General features: G+C 43.8%; 1 protein-coding gene across 1 annotated transcript; it reads right to left on the bottom strand.

Moving 5' to 3' along the window:
• Positions 1-7,630: 7,630 nt before the first annotated feature.
• LOC135507136 (zona pellucida sperm-binding protein 3-like) lies at positions 7,631-12,515 on the bottom strand. The gene is made up of 11 exons (XM_064926716.1): positions 12,423-12,515; positions 12,159-12,319; positions 11,058-11,373; positions 10,868-10,983; positions 10,675-10,778; positions 9,699-9,876; positions 9,403-9,520; positions 9,176-9,261; positions 8,892-9,052; positions 8,528-8,704; positions 7,631-7,755 (listed from the first exon to the last, which is right to left on the bottom strand). The coding sequence occupies exons 1-11, from the start codon at positions 12,513-12,515 to the stop codon at positions 7,631-7,633; spliced, it is 1,635 nt and encodes a 544-aa protein (XP_064782788.1).
• Positions 12,516-20,417: the final 7,902 nt, after the last annotated feature.

Raw genomic sequence — 20,417 nt, 5'->3', positions numbered from 1 at the left:
AATGTGGCAGATGTTAACAACCCTTACCACCTGGGGGTGGCCCGTCAGGAAGTCCAGGATCCAGTTGCAGAGGGAGGTGTTTTGTCCCAGGGTCCTTAGCTTAGTGATGAGCTTTGAGGGCACTATGGTGTTGAGCGCTGAGCTGTAGTCAATGAATAGCATTCTCACATAGGTGTTCCTTTTGTCCAGGTGTGAAAGGGCAGTGTGGAGCGCAATAGAGATCGCATCTGTGGATCTGTTGGGGCGTTATGCAAATTGGAGTGGGATAATGGTGTGGATGTGAGCCATGACCAATCTTTCAAAGCACTTCATGGTTACAGATGTGAATGCTACTGGTCGGTAGTCATTTAGACAGGTTACCTTTGTTCTTGAGCACAGGGACTATGGTGGTCTGCTTGAAACATGTTGGTATTACAGACTCAGTCAGGGACATGTTGAAAATGTCAGTGAAGACACTTGCCAGTTGGTCAGCGCATGCTCGGAGTACACGTCCTGGTAATCCATCTGGCCCTGTGGCCTTGTGAATGTTGACCTGTTCAAAGGTCTTACATCGGCTGCAGAGAGCGTGATCACACAGTCGTCTGGAACAGCTGATGCTCTCATGCATGGTTCAGTGTTACTTACCTCGAAGCAAACATAGAAGTAATTTAGCTCGTCTGGTAGTCTCACTGGGTAGCTTCCCTTTGTAGTCTGTAATAGTGTGCAAGCCCTGCCACATCCAACGAGCGTCAGAGCCGGTGTAGTACGATTCAATCTTAATATTGTATTGACGCAATGCCTGTTTGATGGTTCAGAGGGCATAGCGGGATTTCTTATAAGCTTCCGGGTTAGAGTCCCACTCTTTGAAAGTGGCAGCTCTACCCTTTAGCTCAGTGCTCAGTATTTTACCTTTATTTAACCAGGTAGGTGAGTTGAGAACAAGTTCTCATTTGCAACTGCGACCTGGCCAAGATAAAGCAAAGCAGTTCAACATATGTTGTCGAACCGTTCAGTATGCCCCCGATGGTTCAATACACACATGTGAACCACGGCATTACGATATTCCTGTCATTTTCCTAAACTTGCTTATTGCGCTGCAGACTACATGCACGTTGTACATTCAGATCCACAGAACCAGACGTGCAGCTTGTGACCAGGCTTGGCAGGCAACAGCTTGGGGCCCCAAGCTGTTAAGGGGCTCCTGAGGGCTGACAAACTTTACCTCACAGCAATGCCTCAATATGTGGCAACTGCAGAGATCGCAACCCCCTCCCCTTAAACAACCAATGGACGATTTGCAATGACATCTCAGTTGGAAACCTCCCTAAAGGGGCCCCATGAAGAGAGGGGAACTAAAAACAAATATTCTCTCAGCTCCAACTTAACAATGGCAAGCGCTAGCGAGGCAGAGAAGCAAATTTGAGGCACCATTGTCTTTCAAATCCACTGTGTGGGAACATTTTGGATTCAGCATTCAATACAAGGACGAGGGTAAGAAGACCTTAAACAACAAAGTACAGTCTGCAAGCATTGCTTTGCCACTGTCGGCTACTCAAGGGGAAACACTTATAACATGTCATTTACATAACCCGGCCGTATCCCTTGCAGGTGGAGTTGGAGCAAGGAGAGTCCACTTGTTAGCGAAAACACAATCTTTCGCTGCTGCCTTCCTACAACAAATTCAGAAAAACAAAGAAATAACTAAAGCAGTGGGAGTATTCATAGCCAAAGATTTGCAGCCCTATTCGGTGGTTACTGACTCGGGATTTCGTCACCTGATGAAAAACATTGAACCGCGTTACAAAGTCCCCTTCCACACATTTCAGAAGCAAAGTAATTCCCAAACTCCATGAAACATCAGAGAGAAATTGGATACGAATTGACAGACACCCTATCTAGCTCTCTCCACTGAAAGTTGGTCCTCCAGAGCAACTCAAAGCTACCTCACTGTGACAGTTCACTATGTACTGGTTTGGGAGAGCTACGTGTTGCAAACTTGTCCCCTGTATGAGAGTCACACAAGCGTACACTTTTCTTAAAAATAAAGATTTTGAAACTGTACCGTTACCCACAAACCGTGATACATAGCAAACCATGGGCCCACTGTACCCTTGCATCCCTAGTACGTACTGTCGCATACTCCTCAATGTCTTCGGATGAATCCGGGAACATATTCCAGTCTGTGCTAGCAAAACTGTCCTGTAGTGTAGCATCTGATCACTTCCTTGGGGGTGCTGAAGATGGCGGCGAGTGCAGACGAGATTTCAGCTTGCTCCGAGTAACCTTACATTTAAGTACGTTTGAAAGGGATAAAAGTTCATGGAACTTGGCTTTTAGTAAACACAATAGAGGACAGCGCTGTGTTGACTGCTAATTTGATCTGAAACTTTGAGAAATGGAAGAAAACAATGTGCCAAAGAGCAAAGGGAGGAGACGGCAGTTGCTAGCTGAGCACTCATACGTTGGAGAAAAACTGCCACCTGACTCCTCGGGAGAAGACATGGAGGATTCTGGACATTCGGTTGATTCTGAAAATCCAGTCAATAGTCCTGCACCCAAAAAGAATAGTCTTTGCACGAACTACAGGTCAACATAATCAATACGGTCTCTGCAAAGATAAACGAAAGAGCCGATGGTCTGGAGAAAATTATACGCGAAAACACATCAAAAATAGTTGACCTTGAGACCTCTCTGAAACATGCATACAAGAGTATCGAAGAACTTAAACTTTCAAACAGTGCTACTTCTGAGAAATGTATTGCACAGGAGAAGACCATCACAGACATGCAAGAGCACTTATCGGAAGCGAAGCGATAACGGAGAAGGTGGGGGCTAAGGCTTTGAGGACCAGGATGAGAATGTGAAGCGCTTTGTAAGAGACATCTGGCACCGAACTTCCCCGATGGATATGGCTGTGGATGTCACTCATCGTATTGGGAAGAAACAAGATGCCATCGTCAGCCGCTAGATCATCATCCAGTTTGCTTTCGCACAGCAAGAGATGCAGTTTGGAACCAAGCAAAGGAAAGCGCCTTTCTGAAAGGGAAAATGTAGATTCAGTAAGGATTTGACTGCAGCAGACAAGGCAACAAAGCCAAATTGTGGCCTCTTGTACAACCGGCCTGAAATCAAGGAAAGGGTGGATACTTGTAACACTTGTTGTTTGAAGGATCGGACCAAGGTGCAGCGTGGAAAGCATTCATCATATTTATTAAAGTGAACCAGTAACAAAACAAAATAAATAGTAACAAAACGTCCAGCTTTGTAGGGCTCAAAAGCAACCATACAAAATCAAGATCCCACAAACAACAGGTGAGAAAAGGCTGCCTAAACATGATCCCCAATTCGAGACAACGAAAGACAGCTGCCTCTGATTTGGAACCGTACCAGGCCAACATAGAAATATACAAACTAGAGTTAATCACACCCTGACCAAACCAAAATAAAGAATAAAAATGCTCTAAGGTCAGGGCATGACAGTACCCCCCCCCCTCCGAAGGTCGCAAAACCTGACTATGGGGGAGGGTCTGGTTGGGCATCTAGCCTTGGTGGCGGCTCCGGTTCGGGACGTAGACCCCGATCCGCTCGTGGATCCCTCCGCTTCCGGGGACTCCGTGCCGTGAAGCAGGCACAGGACGTACCAGGTTGGAGACATGCACAGGAGGCCGGGTGCATGGAGCTGGCACAGGATATACTGGACCGTGGAGGCGCACTGGAGGTCTGGAGCGTAGAGCCAGATATAGCCCTTGGTTCCCTCCAGACCTGACTGCCCTCGACCAGCACAAAAACATCCTGTGGCGGACTGCAATAGCATCGAATAGTCCCCGCGATATGCAACTGTTCAGGGAAGTCAAGAACCAATACACGCAGTCAGTCAGGAAAGTAAAGGCCAGCTTTTTCAAGCAGAAATTTGCATCCTGTACATCTAACTCCAAAAAGTTCTGGGACACTGAAATGTCCGTGGAGAACAAGAGCACCTCCTCCCAGCTGCCCACTGCACTGAGGCTAGGTAACACGGTCACCACTGATAAATTCATGATAATCGAAAACTTCAACAAGCATTTCTCAACGGCTGGCCATGCCTTCCTCCTGGCTACTCCAACCTCGGCCAACAGCCCCCCCCACCAACACACACACACAGTTACTCGCCCAAGCCTCCCCAGCTTCTCCTTTACCCAAATCCAGATAGCAGATGTTCTGAAAGAGCTGCAAAACCTGGATCCGTACAAATCAGCTGGTCTTGACAATAGGACCCTCTATTTCTGAAACTATCCGCCGCCATTGTCACAACCCCTATTACCAGCCTGTTCAACCTCTCATATCATTGGAGATCCCCAAGGATTGGAAAGCTGCCGCAGTCATCCCCCTCTTCAAAAGCGGGAGACACCCTGGACCCAAACTGTTACAGACCTATATCCATCCTGCCTTGCCTATCTAAGGTCTTCGAAAGCCTCGTCAACAAACAGATCACTGACCATCTCGAATCCCTCCGTACCTTCTCCGTTGTGCAATCTGGTTTCCGAGCCAGTCACGGGTGCACCTCAGCCACGCTCAAGGTACTAAATGATATCATAACCGCTATCGATAAAAGACAGTACTGTGCAGCCGTCTTCATCGATCTGGCCAAGGCTTTCGACTCTGTCAATCACCATATTCTTATCGGCAGACTCAGTAGCCTCGGTTTTTCTAATGACTGCGTTGCCTGGTTCACCAACTACTTTGCAGACAGAGTTTAGTGTGTCAAGTCAGAGGGCATGTTGTCCGGTCCTCTGGCAGTCTCTGGGGGTGCCACAGGGTTAAATTCTCGGGCCGACTCTTTTCTCTGTATATATCAATGATGTTGCTCTTGCTGCGGGTGATTCCCTGATCCACCTCTACCCAGACGACACCATTCTGTATACGTCTGGCTCTTCCTTGTACACTGTGCTATCTAACCTCCAAACGAGCTTCAATGCCATACAACACTCCTTCCGTGGCCTCCAACTGCTCTTAAACGCTAGTAAAACCAAATGCATGCTTTTCAACCGTTCACTACCCGCACGCCCGACTAGCATCACCACCCTGGATGGTTCCGACCTAGAATATGTGGACGTCTAAGTACCTAGGTGTCTGGCTAGACTGTAAACTCTACTTCCAGACTCATATCAAACATCACCAATCTAAAAATCAAATCTAGAGTCGGCTTTCTATTCCGCAACAAAGCCTCCTTCACTCACGCCGCCAAACTTACCCTAGTAAAACGGACTACTCTACTCAGCAAACTGGATGCAGTTTATCACAGTGCCATCCGTTGTTACGAAACATCTTATACCACCCACCACTGCGACCTGTATGCTCTAGTCGGCTGGTCCTCGCTACATATTCGTCGCCAGACCCACTGGCACCAGGTTATCTACAAGTCCATGCTAGGTAAAGCTCAGCCTTATCTCAGTTCACTGGTCACGATGGCAACACCCACCTGTAGCATGCGCTCCAGCAGGTGTATCTCACTGATCATCCCTAAAGCCAACACCTCATTTGGCCGTCTTTCCTACCAGTTCTCTGCTGGCTGTGACTGGAACGAATTGCAAAAAAAAAAAAAATAATAAGTATCCAACTTCAGCGATTTTCATCTCCCTCACCAACTTTAAACACCTGCTATCTGAGCAGCTAACCGGTCGCTGCAGCTGTACATAGTCCATCGGTAAATAGCCCACCCAATTTACCTTCCTCATCCCCATACTGTTTTTATTTACTTTTCTACTCACCAGTATCTCTACCTGCACATGACCATCTGATCATTTATCACTCCAGTGTTAATCTGCTAAATTGTAATTATTCACCTACCTCATGCCTTTTGCACACAATGTATAGACTTTTTTTCCTACTGTGTTATTGACTTGTTTACTCCATGTGTAACTCTTGTCTATTCACACTGCTATGCTTTCTTGGCCAGGTCACAGTTGTAAATGAGAACTTGTTCTCAACTTGCCTACCTGGTTAAATAAAGGTGAAATAAAATAAAAATACAAGTTAAGACTTACTTTCATATGTATTATCTTTTTGTAGAGTAGGATCTTTCTATTCTATAGATATGGACTTGAATGCCAGGGGGATACGAAACCTGAAGAGAAATGTTTTTTATTTTTAAGGACAACGCAGATCTTGTATTTGTTCAAAAAAACACGTTCATGCAAGGATTATAATTATAGGGGAAAAAAAATGGGATAATGTAATTTTTTTGGCCCAATTTTAGCACACTTTAAGGGAAATTTGTGTTTACTCAAATGGACATTAGCTAGTAGTCACACACCATATGTTTGTTAGGCCAGAGCTTAGTCACAAAAAAATACATTTTCCAGCCAAAGAGTCACAAAAAGCAGAAATAGAGAGAAAATTAATCACTAACCTTTTATGGTCATCAGGTGGCACTCAGATTGTGTAACATGAAGCCCTATGTTGTTCGATAAAGTTCATATTTATATCCGAAAATCAGTTGGCGCGTTAATGTTGGGCTTCAAAAACGTCGGCGAATTTGCAGAGCCACATTAATTTGCAGAAATTCTCATCATAAACTGATAAAAAGATACAAGTGTTATGCACAGAATTAAAGACACTTCTCCTTAAGGAACAGGACCAGTTAGAAATGCCAGTGCCGATTTCTGGTTCCAGTCCGCCAGTGGAGGTTGAGGGAAGAATGGCAAACACTTGGAAACCATGGGTTTGATACCATTCCACTGCAGTTACCACAAGCCCATTCTCCCCAATTCAGGGGCCACCAACCTCCTGTGCAGTCCACCCATTCCTCAGACCCTTCATAGCAAGCCCAATGTCTCAATGCCCTGTACCTTACATGCTCAATCAGAAACCTCGGGTCACATTAATCCAGGATGTGATGTCTGGCTAAGCAAACACCAATACAGACCAAAGACTAAGCTAGGAAATGTCAGTTGGCAGCAACAGGCCCTCACTTTAACAAATGAAGGCAATATTTCAGATTACTCTAGCATGTAGTGCATAATGGTGAAGACAGAAAATCAGTCGAAGTAGCATTAAATCATTTATTTTTCAAAGAGATTAACAGGCATCGCTTGAGATATCATCTGTGTTGTGGTAGTCCCTTCACTGGTTGAGTTCACCAGGAACAGATGTGGTGTTTATGTCACTTTGTTGGAGGGTCATCAGCCTTGTGTGCTGGGACGTCAGGACCGGCACCAACCTCAGTGAGTTGGAGTGTGCTGCTGCTTGGAGCAAGTCTATTATGGGCCACCACGACAACAGCGCCTTCCAATTCTAGAAATTGGATAGTGGACTGGGAACATGACCCTTCTTTATGAAACCACATCAAACGCAGATATTTAAAAGTGATACTGGCAATTGCCATATGCAAGTTGACATTTATTGAGACGGTATTTTCCTGAAGGCAGAACTGAGCGATTTCCACTAGATGTGCCAGATGGAAAGTCAAAATCGGATACATTGTATGCTTTTAATTTAATGTTGGCATTAGGGTTGGCAGTGAGGTTAATGTTTAAAAATCATATTTTATTACCTTGTGGCTGTGCCAGTTAGTGAATATTCTGTGGAGCCATCCCAATAAGTGCTAACCTGCTTGCCATGTGCAGGTTATTTCCCTCTATAATAGCAGTCCCACCATCCCATACATACCCTTTCAATAGGTTCCAATCTCATACTGATTTTCCTCTTCACCCAGACCCTCTTTCTCTGTGGTAACCTCAAGGACTCCAATGGGCTCAGGTGTAGGAATCAACTCAGGGTCTGGAGTGGCATACAGCTCTGCGAACAGACGATTTAGCACAGAGCCTTACATACAATCATACATTCAAAACAGTAACGTACTGTCATTACCTCGTTGGGCGATTAGTTCTTTCTGCCTGATGAAGCCATCATATGTTGCAGAGCTAACGAGACCGTGCTTGGTGTTGGGTCCGACCCTTGGGCCCAAGGGACTAGCCTCATTTTGGGATTGGGTGAAATAAGGTCCTGGAATTAAATGTAACAGAAACACAGCCAGTGTTGGCAGAATTGCTAGCCGATAGGGATAGGAAAAGACAGGTGACCGAAGTGGCACCCGATGACCTATAGAGTGCACTACTTTTGACCAGTGCATCATGGTCTGGGCAATAGTCTAGACATCCTGGTGGCCTCCCACACATTTTAAAAGCTGGCTTTACACTTCAGTACGTACTAGAATGAGAGTTTGGCATAGAGGAACTAAGTCTGCCTATGTCACTACCTTATCCGCTTGAATACATACAAAATAGCTAGCAAGATGGAGATCAGTTATTTTTATGAGTGCATTATGCAAGTGGCTAGTTTGCCTCAACTACCTTCACTAAAACCACTGCAAAGGTATTCCCTGAAAAATTTGGTTTCAGATCACGACGTTCTGCCTCATGATTTGTTGGGAGAAGTTGCCAAACGAGTCAGTCATTGAAACCAGACCCTAGTTACTGCTGTTGCCTAGGGTTGGGTTCTCAAGACTACCTGTTCAAAGCTAGTGCACCTACATAAGGAATAAGATTATGCCATGTCAGAGTCAAATTACCTCTCTTGAAGTTCATGCCACGCCAACGACTGCCAGGTGATACGGGCTTCCTGTCCCCTGTTGAGGCAGGGAAGCCAGGTATATCGATACCTCCACTTGTCCGTGTAGATAGAGGTGTACTCTTCTGTTTACTTGGGAGGACCATCATGGGGCCCAAAGTAGTATCCTGGTCCCATACTAAAATGAACACAAATTAAACACATACATTTGCAGTCAAGACACTCAGTTCTCGAATATGGTTGAGATGGAAATTGTGGGAAGGTCCCACCCCTGAAATGTGTTTTGAGAAGGTGGTGATGGAATAGAGGGATTAAGATGTCAAATACACCTTTCTTGGCCTTCATCCCAATACTCCAATTGTCACCAGAGGCTAAGAGTTTGTTGCGGTAGACACGAGGTTCAAGTTGGCTACCACCTAGTCTTGGACTGAGGGGCCGTTGTGCTGGAGCTTGAACAACGCCCTTCTGTCTGCTCAGGTTTGGACAACGCCCACATAGCAAATCATTCTCATCAGCAGACCTCCATCTGAAATGAACGAAAGATCTACTCATGGACCAAGAACACACCACTTTTTTAAAAAGCTATGGTTATTCCAGTGAATAGCTCACAGCCCAGTAACCGTAGCTAAGGAAATGTGACTTATCCCACCTGCCATCAATGAAGGAGCATGCCTTGTTGCTAGGCTCTGCATGGTCCATGACAGGGACTGCCATAAGGTGGCAGGTGATGTACAGCTGTGAAAAACAGGATAAGCAAAACAAAGATGTAGAATCACAGTAGCCTACATAATGTCTGTAAATTATGTTACTGTAGAATATTTTAACTAAAGTACCCATAGCCTCTACAACATTGTTTTTATTAAATACCGCCCTCACCTCTGCCCTATCCCCCTGGTAGAACCTAAAGGCATCAATGTGGAACCCGAGCTTGTTGTCCTGGGTTCTACGCATGAAACCAGAGCGGGAACCAGGCAGCTGGGAATCCATCAAGCACCTGGAGGGAGATAATATTAAAATACATATTGGGGCATCTTCCTTAGTAACCAATTGAGAAGTCTAAAAGAAACCAGTTGACTTACTTTAAAAATGGTGGAAGCCCTCAAATGGCATATTCCATCGTTCCCTACTGGCCAGCCGGAGAATAGTCGTTCTAAGCCATCCCCCCTGCTTACCCATCACTCTCAATGAAGACATATCTGGGAACAGAGTTGCTATCAGGGTCCAGTGTGGCGACGCAGCTGCTAACGAAGACCCTGAGCCTGGTGTGGTGAGCAACCCTGACAGATGCCTCAATGTTGATGAGGTCACCCAGGAAGTAGACTCCAGAACCCCGCTCATAGAGCCAGTCACCTGGAAAGGAAATGGCAGTAAAGAAAGACCGTACTGCAACCGATTAGTTTTAAAGTTACGAGTCGCTATTAAAACTACCCCGGCCAGAACATATTGTCAATAGGCGCTCAACTAGTGAGCATCTAATAATGGATTAAAATGAGGGCCATGTTTAGGAGGCAAACTGTATAACGTTGCAGATAGAAGTGTCCCCAATAACAGTTGTCTGATGTGATTCCGTATTTTGCATGTCAGAGGGGCATTTGTGCTACATAGTACATTTATAATCTGCCTGCGGCTATGGAACCCTGACCTGTTCACCGGACGTGCTACCTGTTCCAGACCTGCCGTTTTCAACTCTAGAAACAGCAGGAACGGTAGAGATACTCTCAATGATCGGCTATGAAAAGCCAACTGACATTTACTCCTGAGGTGCTGACCTGTTGCACCCTCGACAACTACTGTGATTATTATTTGACCATGCATGAACATTTGAACATCGTTGCCATGTTCTGTTATAATCTCCACCCGGCACAGCTAGAAGAGAACTGGCCACCCCTCAGAGCCTTTCTAGGGAGTTTCCTAGCCACCGTGCTTCTACACCTACATTGCTTGCGGTTTTAGGCTGGGTTTCTGTACTGCACTTTGACATATCAGCTGATGTAAGAAGGGCTATATAAATAAATTTGATATCTTAACATTCAATTCACGGGTTTTACCAAGCTTCTGGGAGAGCACCATTGTATCCTTTTGATTTCTTATCTGAATGGTCAACAAAATTGGACCCTGTGAAATGCAGCCCAGGATTTATATACCCACTTGTCATAAGCGTCAATGAGAACTGCAGGGTGTCTTCAGCAGACACTGTGGCGGTGAAAGGGATCCAGGTCGGCTGGAGAGAAGAGCTGTCCAAACTGTACTTCCTGAAACAGAAAGTACAGACCGGTGAATACACCAATTGGTCAACGCAGGATTCCTATGACCGTCATACAACAGTATAGCCTAAACTCACCTTTCATAATGACACTCAATTGGGATTACAGCACCATCCATTTGAATAACGCCATCTGGTGTGGTTCTGGGTGTATATCTGAGGAGGTTTGCGTAGATCAATGAGTCTTCGTTCAGCTGTGGAGTCACAAAGCAGCATTTAGGAGAAGGTTGTTTCAAGAAGTCAACTACTGAAATTTTATATATATTACCATGTACTTGGTTCCACAGTCCGAAAGTGCTGCAAATATTCTGTACTCATCTCCGGCTGCTGAAGCTGTAGCCCTACACGGCTCTTGGTCTTGGTACTGTTCCACTCCAAGTCGCAGGTCATCCACGTAGATTAGATTACCGAGTTTAAACAGATCAGCCTTCACGACTATCTCCATGTAGTCTGAATGGCATGTCACAGCGACAGTTTCTACTCGAACTGGCCTTGAAACTGTTTGTTGGAGTGGAGGCTGTTTAAAGCGTGGACGATTGTCAAATTGCGGTGTTCGCCTTAGAAGTTGTTGCCATGTGTCAGTGCTATAAGTATATGACAAAGCAGGAGAGATTAAGAAGTTTTTCATAAGTAAAAACCAAACCAGTTTCTTGAACAATAACCTGGGCATGTTTTCCATCATGAGTCCCATGCCAACAACTAATGTGACTCTGTAGGTTAGAGGACAGCGTGCCTCTGCTATGCTACAATTGATGAAACTGAGGTAGCTTTTATCAAACAACCAGGCTGCACACCTGGGCTGGATTACACGCTAATTTGGCCTTGCATCTGATTAGTCAAGATCTTTAATTGGCACACATGTTCAAATCAAATCACATTTCATTTCTCACATACACATGGTTAGCAGATGTTAATGCGAGTGTAGCAAAATGTTTGTGCTTCTGGTTCCCGACAGTGCAGTAATATCTAACAAGTAATCTAACAGTTCCCTAACAACTACAGCTAATACACACATCTAAAATGGGTGAATGAGAAAATGGCCAAGCTGCATAGGCAAGGTGCAATAGATGGTATAAAATACAGTACATAAATATGATATGAGTATTATAAGATATGTAAACATTATTAAGTGGCATCGTTTAAAGTGACTAGTGATCCATTTGTTAACGTGGCCAGTGATTGGGTCTCCATGTAGGCAGCAGCCTCTCTGCTGTTTAGCAGTCTGATGGCCTTGAGATAGAAGCTGTTCTTCAGTCTCTCGGGTCCCAGCTTCGATGCACCTGTACTGACCTCACCTTCTGGATGGTAGTGGTGTGAACAGGCAGTGGCTCGGGTGGCTGTTGTCTTTGATTATCTTTTTTTTGCCTACCTGTGACATCGGGTGCTATAGATGTCATGGTGGGCTGGTAGTTTGCCCCCGGTGATGCGTTGTGCAGACCGCACCACCCTCTGGAGAGCCTTGCGGTTGAGGGCAAGCAGTTGCCGTACCAGGCTGTGATACATCCTGACAGGAGGCTCTCGATTGTGGATCTGTAAAAGTTAGTCAGGGTTTTGAGTGACAGGCGCTGTTGCACCTTCTTCACCACACTGTCTGTGTGAGTGGACCATTTCAGTTTGTCGTTGATGTGTATGCCGAGGAACTTTCCACTTTCTCCACTGGTGTCCCTTCAATGTAGGTGGGGAGGTGGGGGGGCTCCTTCAGCTGTTTCCTGATGTCCACGATCATCTTTTTTGACGTTGAGTGAGAAGTTGTTTTCCTGACACCACACTCCGAGTGCCCTCCTCCCTGTAGGCTGTCTCGTCATTGTTGGTAATCAAGCCCACTACTGTTGTGTCGTTTGCAAACTTGATGGTTGAGTTAGAGGCGTGCTATGGCCACGCAGCCGTGGGTGAACAGGGAGTACAGTTGGGTGCTGTGCACGCACCCGTGTGGGGCCCCAGTGTTCAGCGAGGTAGAAATGTTGTTTCTTACGTTCACCACCTGGGAGCAGCCCGTCAGAAAAGTTCAGTAATCAATTGCACAGGACGGGGTTGAGGCCCAGGGCCTCCGCTTGACGATGAGCTTGGAGGGTACTATGGTGTTGAATGCTGAGCTGTAGTCAATGAACAGCATTCTTACATAGGTATTCCTCTTGTCCAGATGGGATAGGGCAGTGTGCAGTGTGATGGCTATTGCATCGTCTGTGGACCTGTTTGGGCGGTATGCAAACTGAAGTGGGTCTTGGGTTGCCGGAAGGTGGAAATTATATGATCCTTGACGAGTCTCTTAATAAAGCACTTCAGGATGACAGAAGTGAGTGCTACGGGGAAGTAGTCATTTAGTTCAGTTATTTTTGCCTTCCTGGGTACAGGAACCATGGAGGCCATCTTGAAGCATGTGGGGACAGCAGACTGGGATAGGGAATGATTGAATATGTCTGTAAACACACCAGCCAGCTGGTCTGCGCATGCTCTGAGGACGCGGCTAGGTATTCTGTCTGGGCCAGCAGCCCTGCGAGGGTTAACACGTTTAAATGTTTTACTCACATCGGCCACAGAGAAGAAGAGGGGCACCTCAGTTCTTGTTAGTGGCTCGCGGCAGTGGCACTATATTATCCTCAAAGCGGGCAAAGAAGGTGTTTAGTTTGTCTGGAAGTGTGACGTCGTTGTCCGTGATGTGGCTGGTTTTCTTTTTGTAGTTCGTGATTTCCTGTAGACCCTGCCACATATGTGTCATGTCTGAGCCGTTGAATTGGGCCTCCACTTTGTCCCTGTACCGGCATTTCGCTTGTTTAATTGCCTTGCGGAGGGAATAACTACACTGTTTATATTCAGCCAAATTCCCAGACCTTTTTCCATGGTTAAATGCGATGGTTCGTGCTTTCAGTTTTGCGCGAATGCCGCCATCCATCCACGGTTTCTGTTTAGGGTAGGTTTTAATAGTCACAGTTGGTCCAACATCTCCAATGCACTTCCTTATAAATTCACTCTTCTTAAATTCACTTAAAATCCCCAGCTTCAATAAATGCAGCCTCAGGATATATAGTTTCCAGTTTACATAGAGTCCAGTGAATTTCCTTTAGGGCCATCTTGGTGTCTGCTTGAGGGGGAATGTACACAGCTGTGAAGATAACTGACGAGAATCCTCTTGGAGGGTAATATGGCCGGCATTTGATTGTGAGGAATTCTAGGTTGGGTGAGCAGAAGGACTTGAGTTGCTGTATGTTGTTATGATTACACCATGAGTTGTTAATCATGAAGCATACACCCCCGCCCTTCCTCTTCCCAGAGAGGTGTTAATGCAACCGCTGTGTCAAATTTAAAAAAAAAATACGAAAAAAGCACACCATGCAATAATCTGAGTACAGCGCTCAGACACAAAAACAAGCCATACAGATACCCACCATGTTGTGGAGTCAACAGAAGTCAGAAATAGCATTATATACAGTGCCTTGCGAAAGTATCCGGCCCCCTTGAACTTTGCGACCTTTTGCCACATTTCAGGCTTCAAACATAAAGATATAAAACTGTATTTTTTTGTGAAGAATCAACAACAAGTGGGACACAATCATGAAGTGGAACGACATTTATTGGATATTTCAAACTTTTTTAACAAATCAAAAACTGAAAAATTGGGCGTGCAAAATTATTTAGACCCTTTACTTTCAGTGCAGCAAACTCTCTCCAGACGTTGAGCACTGTGATTGTCTCAGAGGTCCGTTAAAAGCGCAGAGAGCATCATGAAGAACAAGGAACACACCAGGCAGGTCCGAGATACTGTTGTGAAGAGGTTTAAAGCCGGATTTGGATACAAAAAGATTTCCCAAGCTTTAAACATCCCAAGGAGCACTGTGCAAGCGTTAATATTGAAATGGAAGGCGTATCAGACCACTGCAAATCTACCAAGACCTGGCCGTCCCTCTAAACTTTCAGCTCATACAAGGAGAAGACTGATCAGAGATGCAGCCAAGAGGCCCATGATCACTCTGGATGAACTGCAGAGATATACAGCTGAGGTGGGAGACTCTGTCCATAGGACAACAATCAGTCGTATATTGCACAAATCTGGCCTTTATGGAAGAGTGGCAAGAAGAAAGCCATTTCTTAAAGATATCCATAAAAAGTGTAGTTTAAAGTTTGCCACAAGCCACCTGGGAGACACACCAAACATGTGGAAGAAGGTGCTCTGGTCAGATGAAACCAAAATTGAACTTTTTGGCAACAATGCAAAACATTATGTTTGGCATAAAAGCAACACACCATCCCCACTGTCAAACATGGTGGTGGCAGCATCATGGTTTGGGCCTGCTTTTCTTCAGCAGGGACAGGGAAGATGGTTAAAATTGATGGGAAGATGGATGGAGCCAAATACAGGACCATTCTGGAAGAAAACCTGATGGAGTCTGCAAAAGACCTGAGACTGGGACGGAGATTTGTCTTCCAACAAGACAATGATCCAAAACATAAAGCAAAATCTACAATAGAATGGTTCAAAAATAAACATATCCAGGTGTTAGAATGGCCAAGTCAAAGTCCAGACCTGAATCCAATCGAGAATCTGTGGAAAGAACTGAAAACTGCTGTTCACAAATGCTCTCCATCCAACCTCACTGAGCTCGAGCTGTTTTGCAAGGAGGAATGGGCAAAAATTTCAGTCTCTCGATGTGCAAAACTGATAGAGACATACCCCAAGCGACTTACAGCTGTAATCGCAGCAAAAGGTGGCGCTACAAAGTATTAACTTAAGGGGGCTGAATAATTTTGCACGCCCAATTTTTCAGTTTTTGATTTGTTAAAAAAGTTTGAAATATCCAATAAATGTCGTTCCACTTCATGATTGTGTCCCACTTGTTGTTGATTCTTCGTAAAAAATACAGTTTTATATCTTTATGTTTGAAGCCTGAAATGTGGCAAAAGGTCGCAAAGTTCAAGGGGGCCGAATACTTTCGCAAGGCACTGTATATTCTCTTACCTTTGATGATCTTCATCAGAGTGCACTCCCAGGAATCCCAGTTCCACAATAAATGTTTGTTTTGTTCGCTAAAGTCCATCATTTATGTCCAAATACCTCCTTTTTATTAGTGCGTTAAGTTTACAAATCCCAACTCATGAGGCGTGGGAAAGTCCAGGCGAAAGTTCAGACCAAGTCCAAAAAGTTATATTACAGGTCGTAGAAACATATCAAACGATGTATAGAATCAATCTTTAGGATGTTTTTAACATAAATCTTCAATAATGTCTCAACCGGAGAATGCCTTTGTCTTTAGAAAGGTAAAGGAACGCAGCTACCTCTCACGGGCACGCGCGAGACTTATCTCATGGCACTCTGCCAGACCTCTTACTCAATCAGCTCTTATTCTCTCCTCCTTCACAGTAGAAGCCTGAAACAAGGTTCTAAAGACTATTGACATCTAGTGGAAGCCTTGGGAAGTGCAATATGACCACATTTACACGGTATATTAGAAAGGCAATGAGTTGAAAAACTACAAACCTCAGATTTCCCACTTTCTGGTTGGATTTTTCTCAGGTTTTCTCCTGCCATATGAGTTCTGTTATACTCACAGACATAATTCAAACAGTTTTAGAAACTTCAGAGTGTTTCCTATCCAATACTACTATTAATATGCATATATTACCTTCTGGGCCTGAGTAGCATGAAGTTTACTCTGGGCACGCTTTTCATCCAAATGTGAAAATGCTGCAGCCCTATCCCAAATAGGTTAATTTGCACCCTGTAACTGAATCTGTCAACAACAAAAAATATCCTCATGGTTAGGGAGGGATTTAAGTCTTCAAGAAAGGGTGCTTTTATCCAAAGCTGAGGGGCTATCTCGTGCATCCTATCTTTTTTCATCTATTGACATTCCCAAATCCACTTGCTGTACCTTAGAGATAGGCTTTTGTACAACTTCATATGGAAAGACAAGCCACATAAGATAAAAAGAGATGTTATCACCAACAGGGTTTGTGATGGCGGTCTAAATGTCTTAGACTTCACTCTCTTTAATCAGATATCAAAGGTCAACTGGATTAAAGGGTACATAAAAAATCTTCATAGTTTCTGGAATATTATACCTCATTTTGTTTTTCAGAAGTTCGGAGGGCTTCATTTTTTACTACAATGTCCGTATTTTGTGGGTAAACTTCCTGTGAAACTGGAGGCTTTTCACAAGTAGGCTTTAATGTGCTGGGCTTTGTTATATAAACACAACTTTTCACCTCAGAAATGTTTTATATGGAACAATGGGTCAATATTACAAAGAAACAAGATGTTATTTAACCATAAATGGTTCTCGATAAACATTGTCCTTCTCAGCCAATTAGTTAATATTAGTGGGAATCTATTTACACGGAGATCATTTATGGAAAGATACAACTTTGAGGTTTCAAGCAAGGAATATAACACTGTTATTAAAGCTATACTTAGTGGAATAAAAACTTCAGAATAATGCACATTTTGGAATATCTCCGATTGTAAGTGATATCCAGGTGAATGGCATTGGTCTACTAGATACGAAATTCAACAATCGTTTATTATGGGATATTTTCTACAGGAAGTCTATTCCCTCTGCGATATTTTGTTGGGCTTCATTGTTTGATGTAAACTGGCACCATGCTTGTCTCACTCCACACAAATTTATGGTGACCAATAAAGTAAAGGAGATCTCCTTTCAGATTATTCTGTCACGCCCTGACCTTAGAAAGCCTTTTTATTTCTCTCTTTGGTTAGGTCAGGGTGTGATTTGGGTGGGCATTCTATTTCTATTTCTTTGTTGGCCGGGTATGGTTCGCAATCAGAGGCAGCTGTCTATCGTTGTCTCTGATTGGGAATCATACTTAGGCAGCCTTTTTCCCAACTGTGTTTGTGGGTAATTATTTATTTTCTGTGAGTGTTTGTGTGCTCCACGTTCTGATTCTGGTTTCATTGGGTGTTTTTTATGTGAAAAGTTTCACTTCAATTAAAGATGTGGAATTACATGCACGCTGCGTCTGGTCTCATCTATGATAGGGAGTTTGAAGATACCTGATGTTACCAATGAATGCAGTTTTTGTGAACTAGAAACTGAATCTATTGAACACTTATTCTGTCATTGTTGATATAGTGAAGTGTTCTGGACTAATGTAAAACTATATCTTGGCCTCAAATTGCATACAACCATTGAAATGTCTAAGTTTGACATTATTTTTCTACACTGATTCCACAATTGATTGTGAGTATGTCATAAATCTATTTTATTAGGAACAATGTTAATACACAAATCAAAATTTATGAAGAAAAGGCCCCTTTTCTTAATTTTATCTGATTTGGAAAACTATTTAAAACAAAATCGCTATATGTTTGTATTTGATTTGATATAATGTGGATTTGTTTTATTTTTGTAAAAAAAACTCATTTCTTTGTGGAATCCCTCTGGCTGTTATGTTTGCATGTTACTGTAAATAAAAAAATGAAAAAATCTGACCATTTCCGTATTGAGCGAGTTACTGGTACTTCCTGTTTTAGTTTTTGCTTGTAAGCAGCAATCAGGAGGATATAATTATGGTCAGATTTTCCAAATGGAGGGCAGGGAAGAGTTTTGTATGCATCTCTGTATGTGGCGTAAAGGTGGTCTAGAGTTTTTTTTCCTCTGGTTGCACATGTGACATGCTGGTAAACATTTGGTAAACCTGATTTAAGTTTGCCTGCATTAAAGTCCCCCGGCCACTAGGAGCACCACTTCTGGATGAGCATTTTCTTGTTTGCTTATGGCCTCATAGAGTTGGTTGAGTGCGGTCTTATGAAAAATATAGATAGTGTGGTCTACAGTTTATCATAAGGTACTCTACCTCAGGCGAGCAATACCTCGAGACTTCTTTAATTTTAGAAATCGCGCACCAGCTGTTATTGACAAAAAGACACACCCCCCCACCCCTCGTCTTACCAGGCGTAGCATCTCTGTTCTGCCGGTGTATGGAAAATCCAGCCAGCTCTATATTATCCGTGTCGTCGTTCACCCACGACTCGGTGAAACATAAGATATTATGGATATTTATTTTTTTGCCCTTTTTTCGCCCCAATTTCGTGGTATCCAATTGGTAGTAGTTACAGTCTTGTCTCATCGCTGCAACTCCTGTACGGACTCGGGAGAGGCGAAGGTCGAGAGCCACGCGTCCTCCAAAACACAACCCAACCTAGCCGCACTACTTCTTGACACAATGCACATCCAACCCGGAAGCCAGCCACACCAATATGTCTGAGGAAAACTGTACACCTGGTGAGCTTGTCAGCGTGTACTGCGCCCAACACAGGAGTTGCTAGTGCGCAATGAGACAAGGCTATCCCTGCCGGCCAAACCCTCCCTAACCCGGACGAATTGTGCGCTGCCCCATGGGCCTCCCGTTCGCAGCCAGGATCTCTATACCAGGCGGTGTCAGAACAAGGCCCTAAAAATTGTCAAAGACTCTAGCACCCTAGTCATAGACCGTTCTACCTGCTACCGCACGGCAAGTGGTAACGAAGTGCTATGTCTAGGTCCAAGAGGCTCCTAAATAGCTTCTACCCCCAAACCATAAGACTCCTGAACAGTCAATCAAAAGTCTACCCAGACTATATAGCATCCTCCCCCCCTCATCTCTGGAACGCTGCTGCTACTCTCTGTTATTATCTATGTATAGTCAGTTTAATAACTCTACCTACATTTACATATTACCTCAATTACCTTGACACCGGTGCCCCTGCACATTGACATTGACACCGGTGCACCCTGTATATAGCCCTGCTGTTGTTATTTACTGCTGCTCTTGAACGATTTGTTATTCTTATCTCTTACTTTTTGGGGGGTATTTTCTTAAAACTGCATTGTTGATTAAGGGCTTGTAAGTAAGCATTTCACTGTAAGGTCTACACTTGTTGTATTTGGTGAATGTGACAAATACAATTTGATTTGAATAATGAGACCTCTGACAATTTTTATCAAAAGTTAAATCATCATGATCTACTTTTTCCTTTTACAGTCCCTACTACAATTCTGTCATTTACATAGGCAGCTCAATTTGGATCTTTTGCCCAATTTATTGGCAAAATATCTGTTCTGATTGGCTAAAATGCAAATTAGTGGCAAACGATCAGAATTGGGCTGCCTGTGGAAACACATGGCCTTTGCCCCCTACATTGTTTGTTTGACCATGATTCTTTTGAACTACCATGACTATAATGTTTTTCAACTGTAAATTGTAATTCAAAAAATGTGTTTTGTGATAAATCAATTACTGGTAGTTTACTAATGAATCTGAATATTAACCCCACATCATATACTTCCAAGTTATTCCATAAAATAAAACGAGGCTACTTACTAACCTACTCTCAAAATTATAGCCATTATAGTCTGTTCAGTGCGACGTGTTAATTCCCTCCTCATGGATACTAGGCCAGTAATGAATGTATAATTATGCCATTACCCTACCTCGTCACAGAGATAGTGGTTAATCAGGCGTTAATTGATTATTTGCTCTTAATTACCGCAGCGCCTTAATTACTCGGGAAATATGTTTTGCGTCTGATGCACATTGAAAAGAGTAAAAAGCAAAGGCCAGATATTTAATTTAGCATTTTTTGTCCGATTCATTCGTTGTTCCTCGTTCCACCACCAGATGGCAGTGCTATCCAAGA

Source organism: Oncorhynchus masou, chromosome 3 (assembly GCF_036934945.1).
Source record: "Oncorhynchus masou masou isolate Uvic2021 chromosome 3, UVic_Omas_1.1, whole genome shotgun sequence".
Lineage (NCBI taxonomy): Eukaryota > Metazoa > Chordata > Actinopteri > Salmoniformes > Salmonidae > Oncorhynchus > Oncorhynchus masou.
The sequence above is the reverse complement of the archived record's forward strand: the minus strand, read 5'-3'. Positions and strand labels throughout refer to the sequence as shown.

What these genes read in the sequence shown, in the direction of transcription:
- LOC135507136 (XM_064926716.1), bottom strand. Translation starts at nt 12,515, where the DNA reads ATGATCGTGGACATCAGGAAACAGCTGAAGGAGCCCCCCCACCTCCCC. An exon ending in AGAAAGTGGAAAGTTCCTCG is followed by an intron (nt 12,320 to 12,422) that starts GCATACACATCA and finishes TAACTTTTACAG; the next exon opens with ATCCACAATCGAGAGCCTCC. An exon ending in ACTGTGGAACCAAGTACATG is followed by an intron (nt 10,984 to 11,057) that starts GTAATATATATA and finishes GTGACTCCACAG; the next exon opens with CTGAACGAAGACTCATTGAT.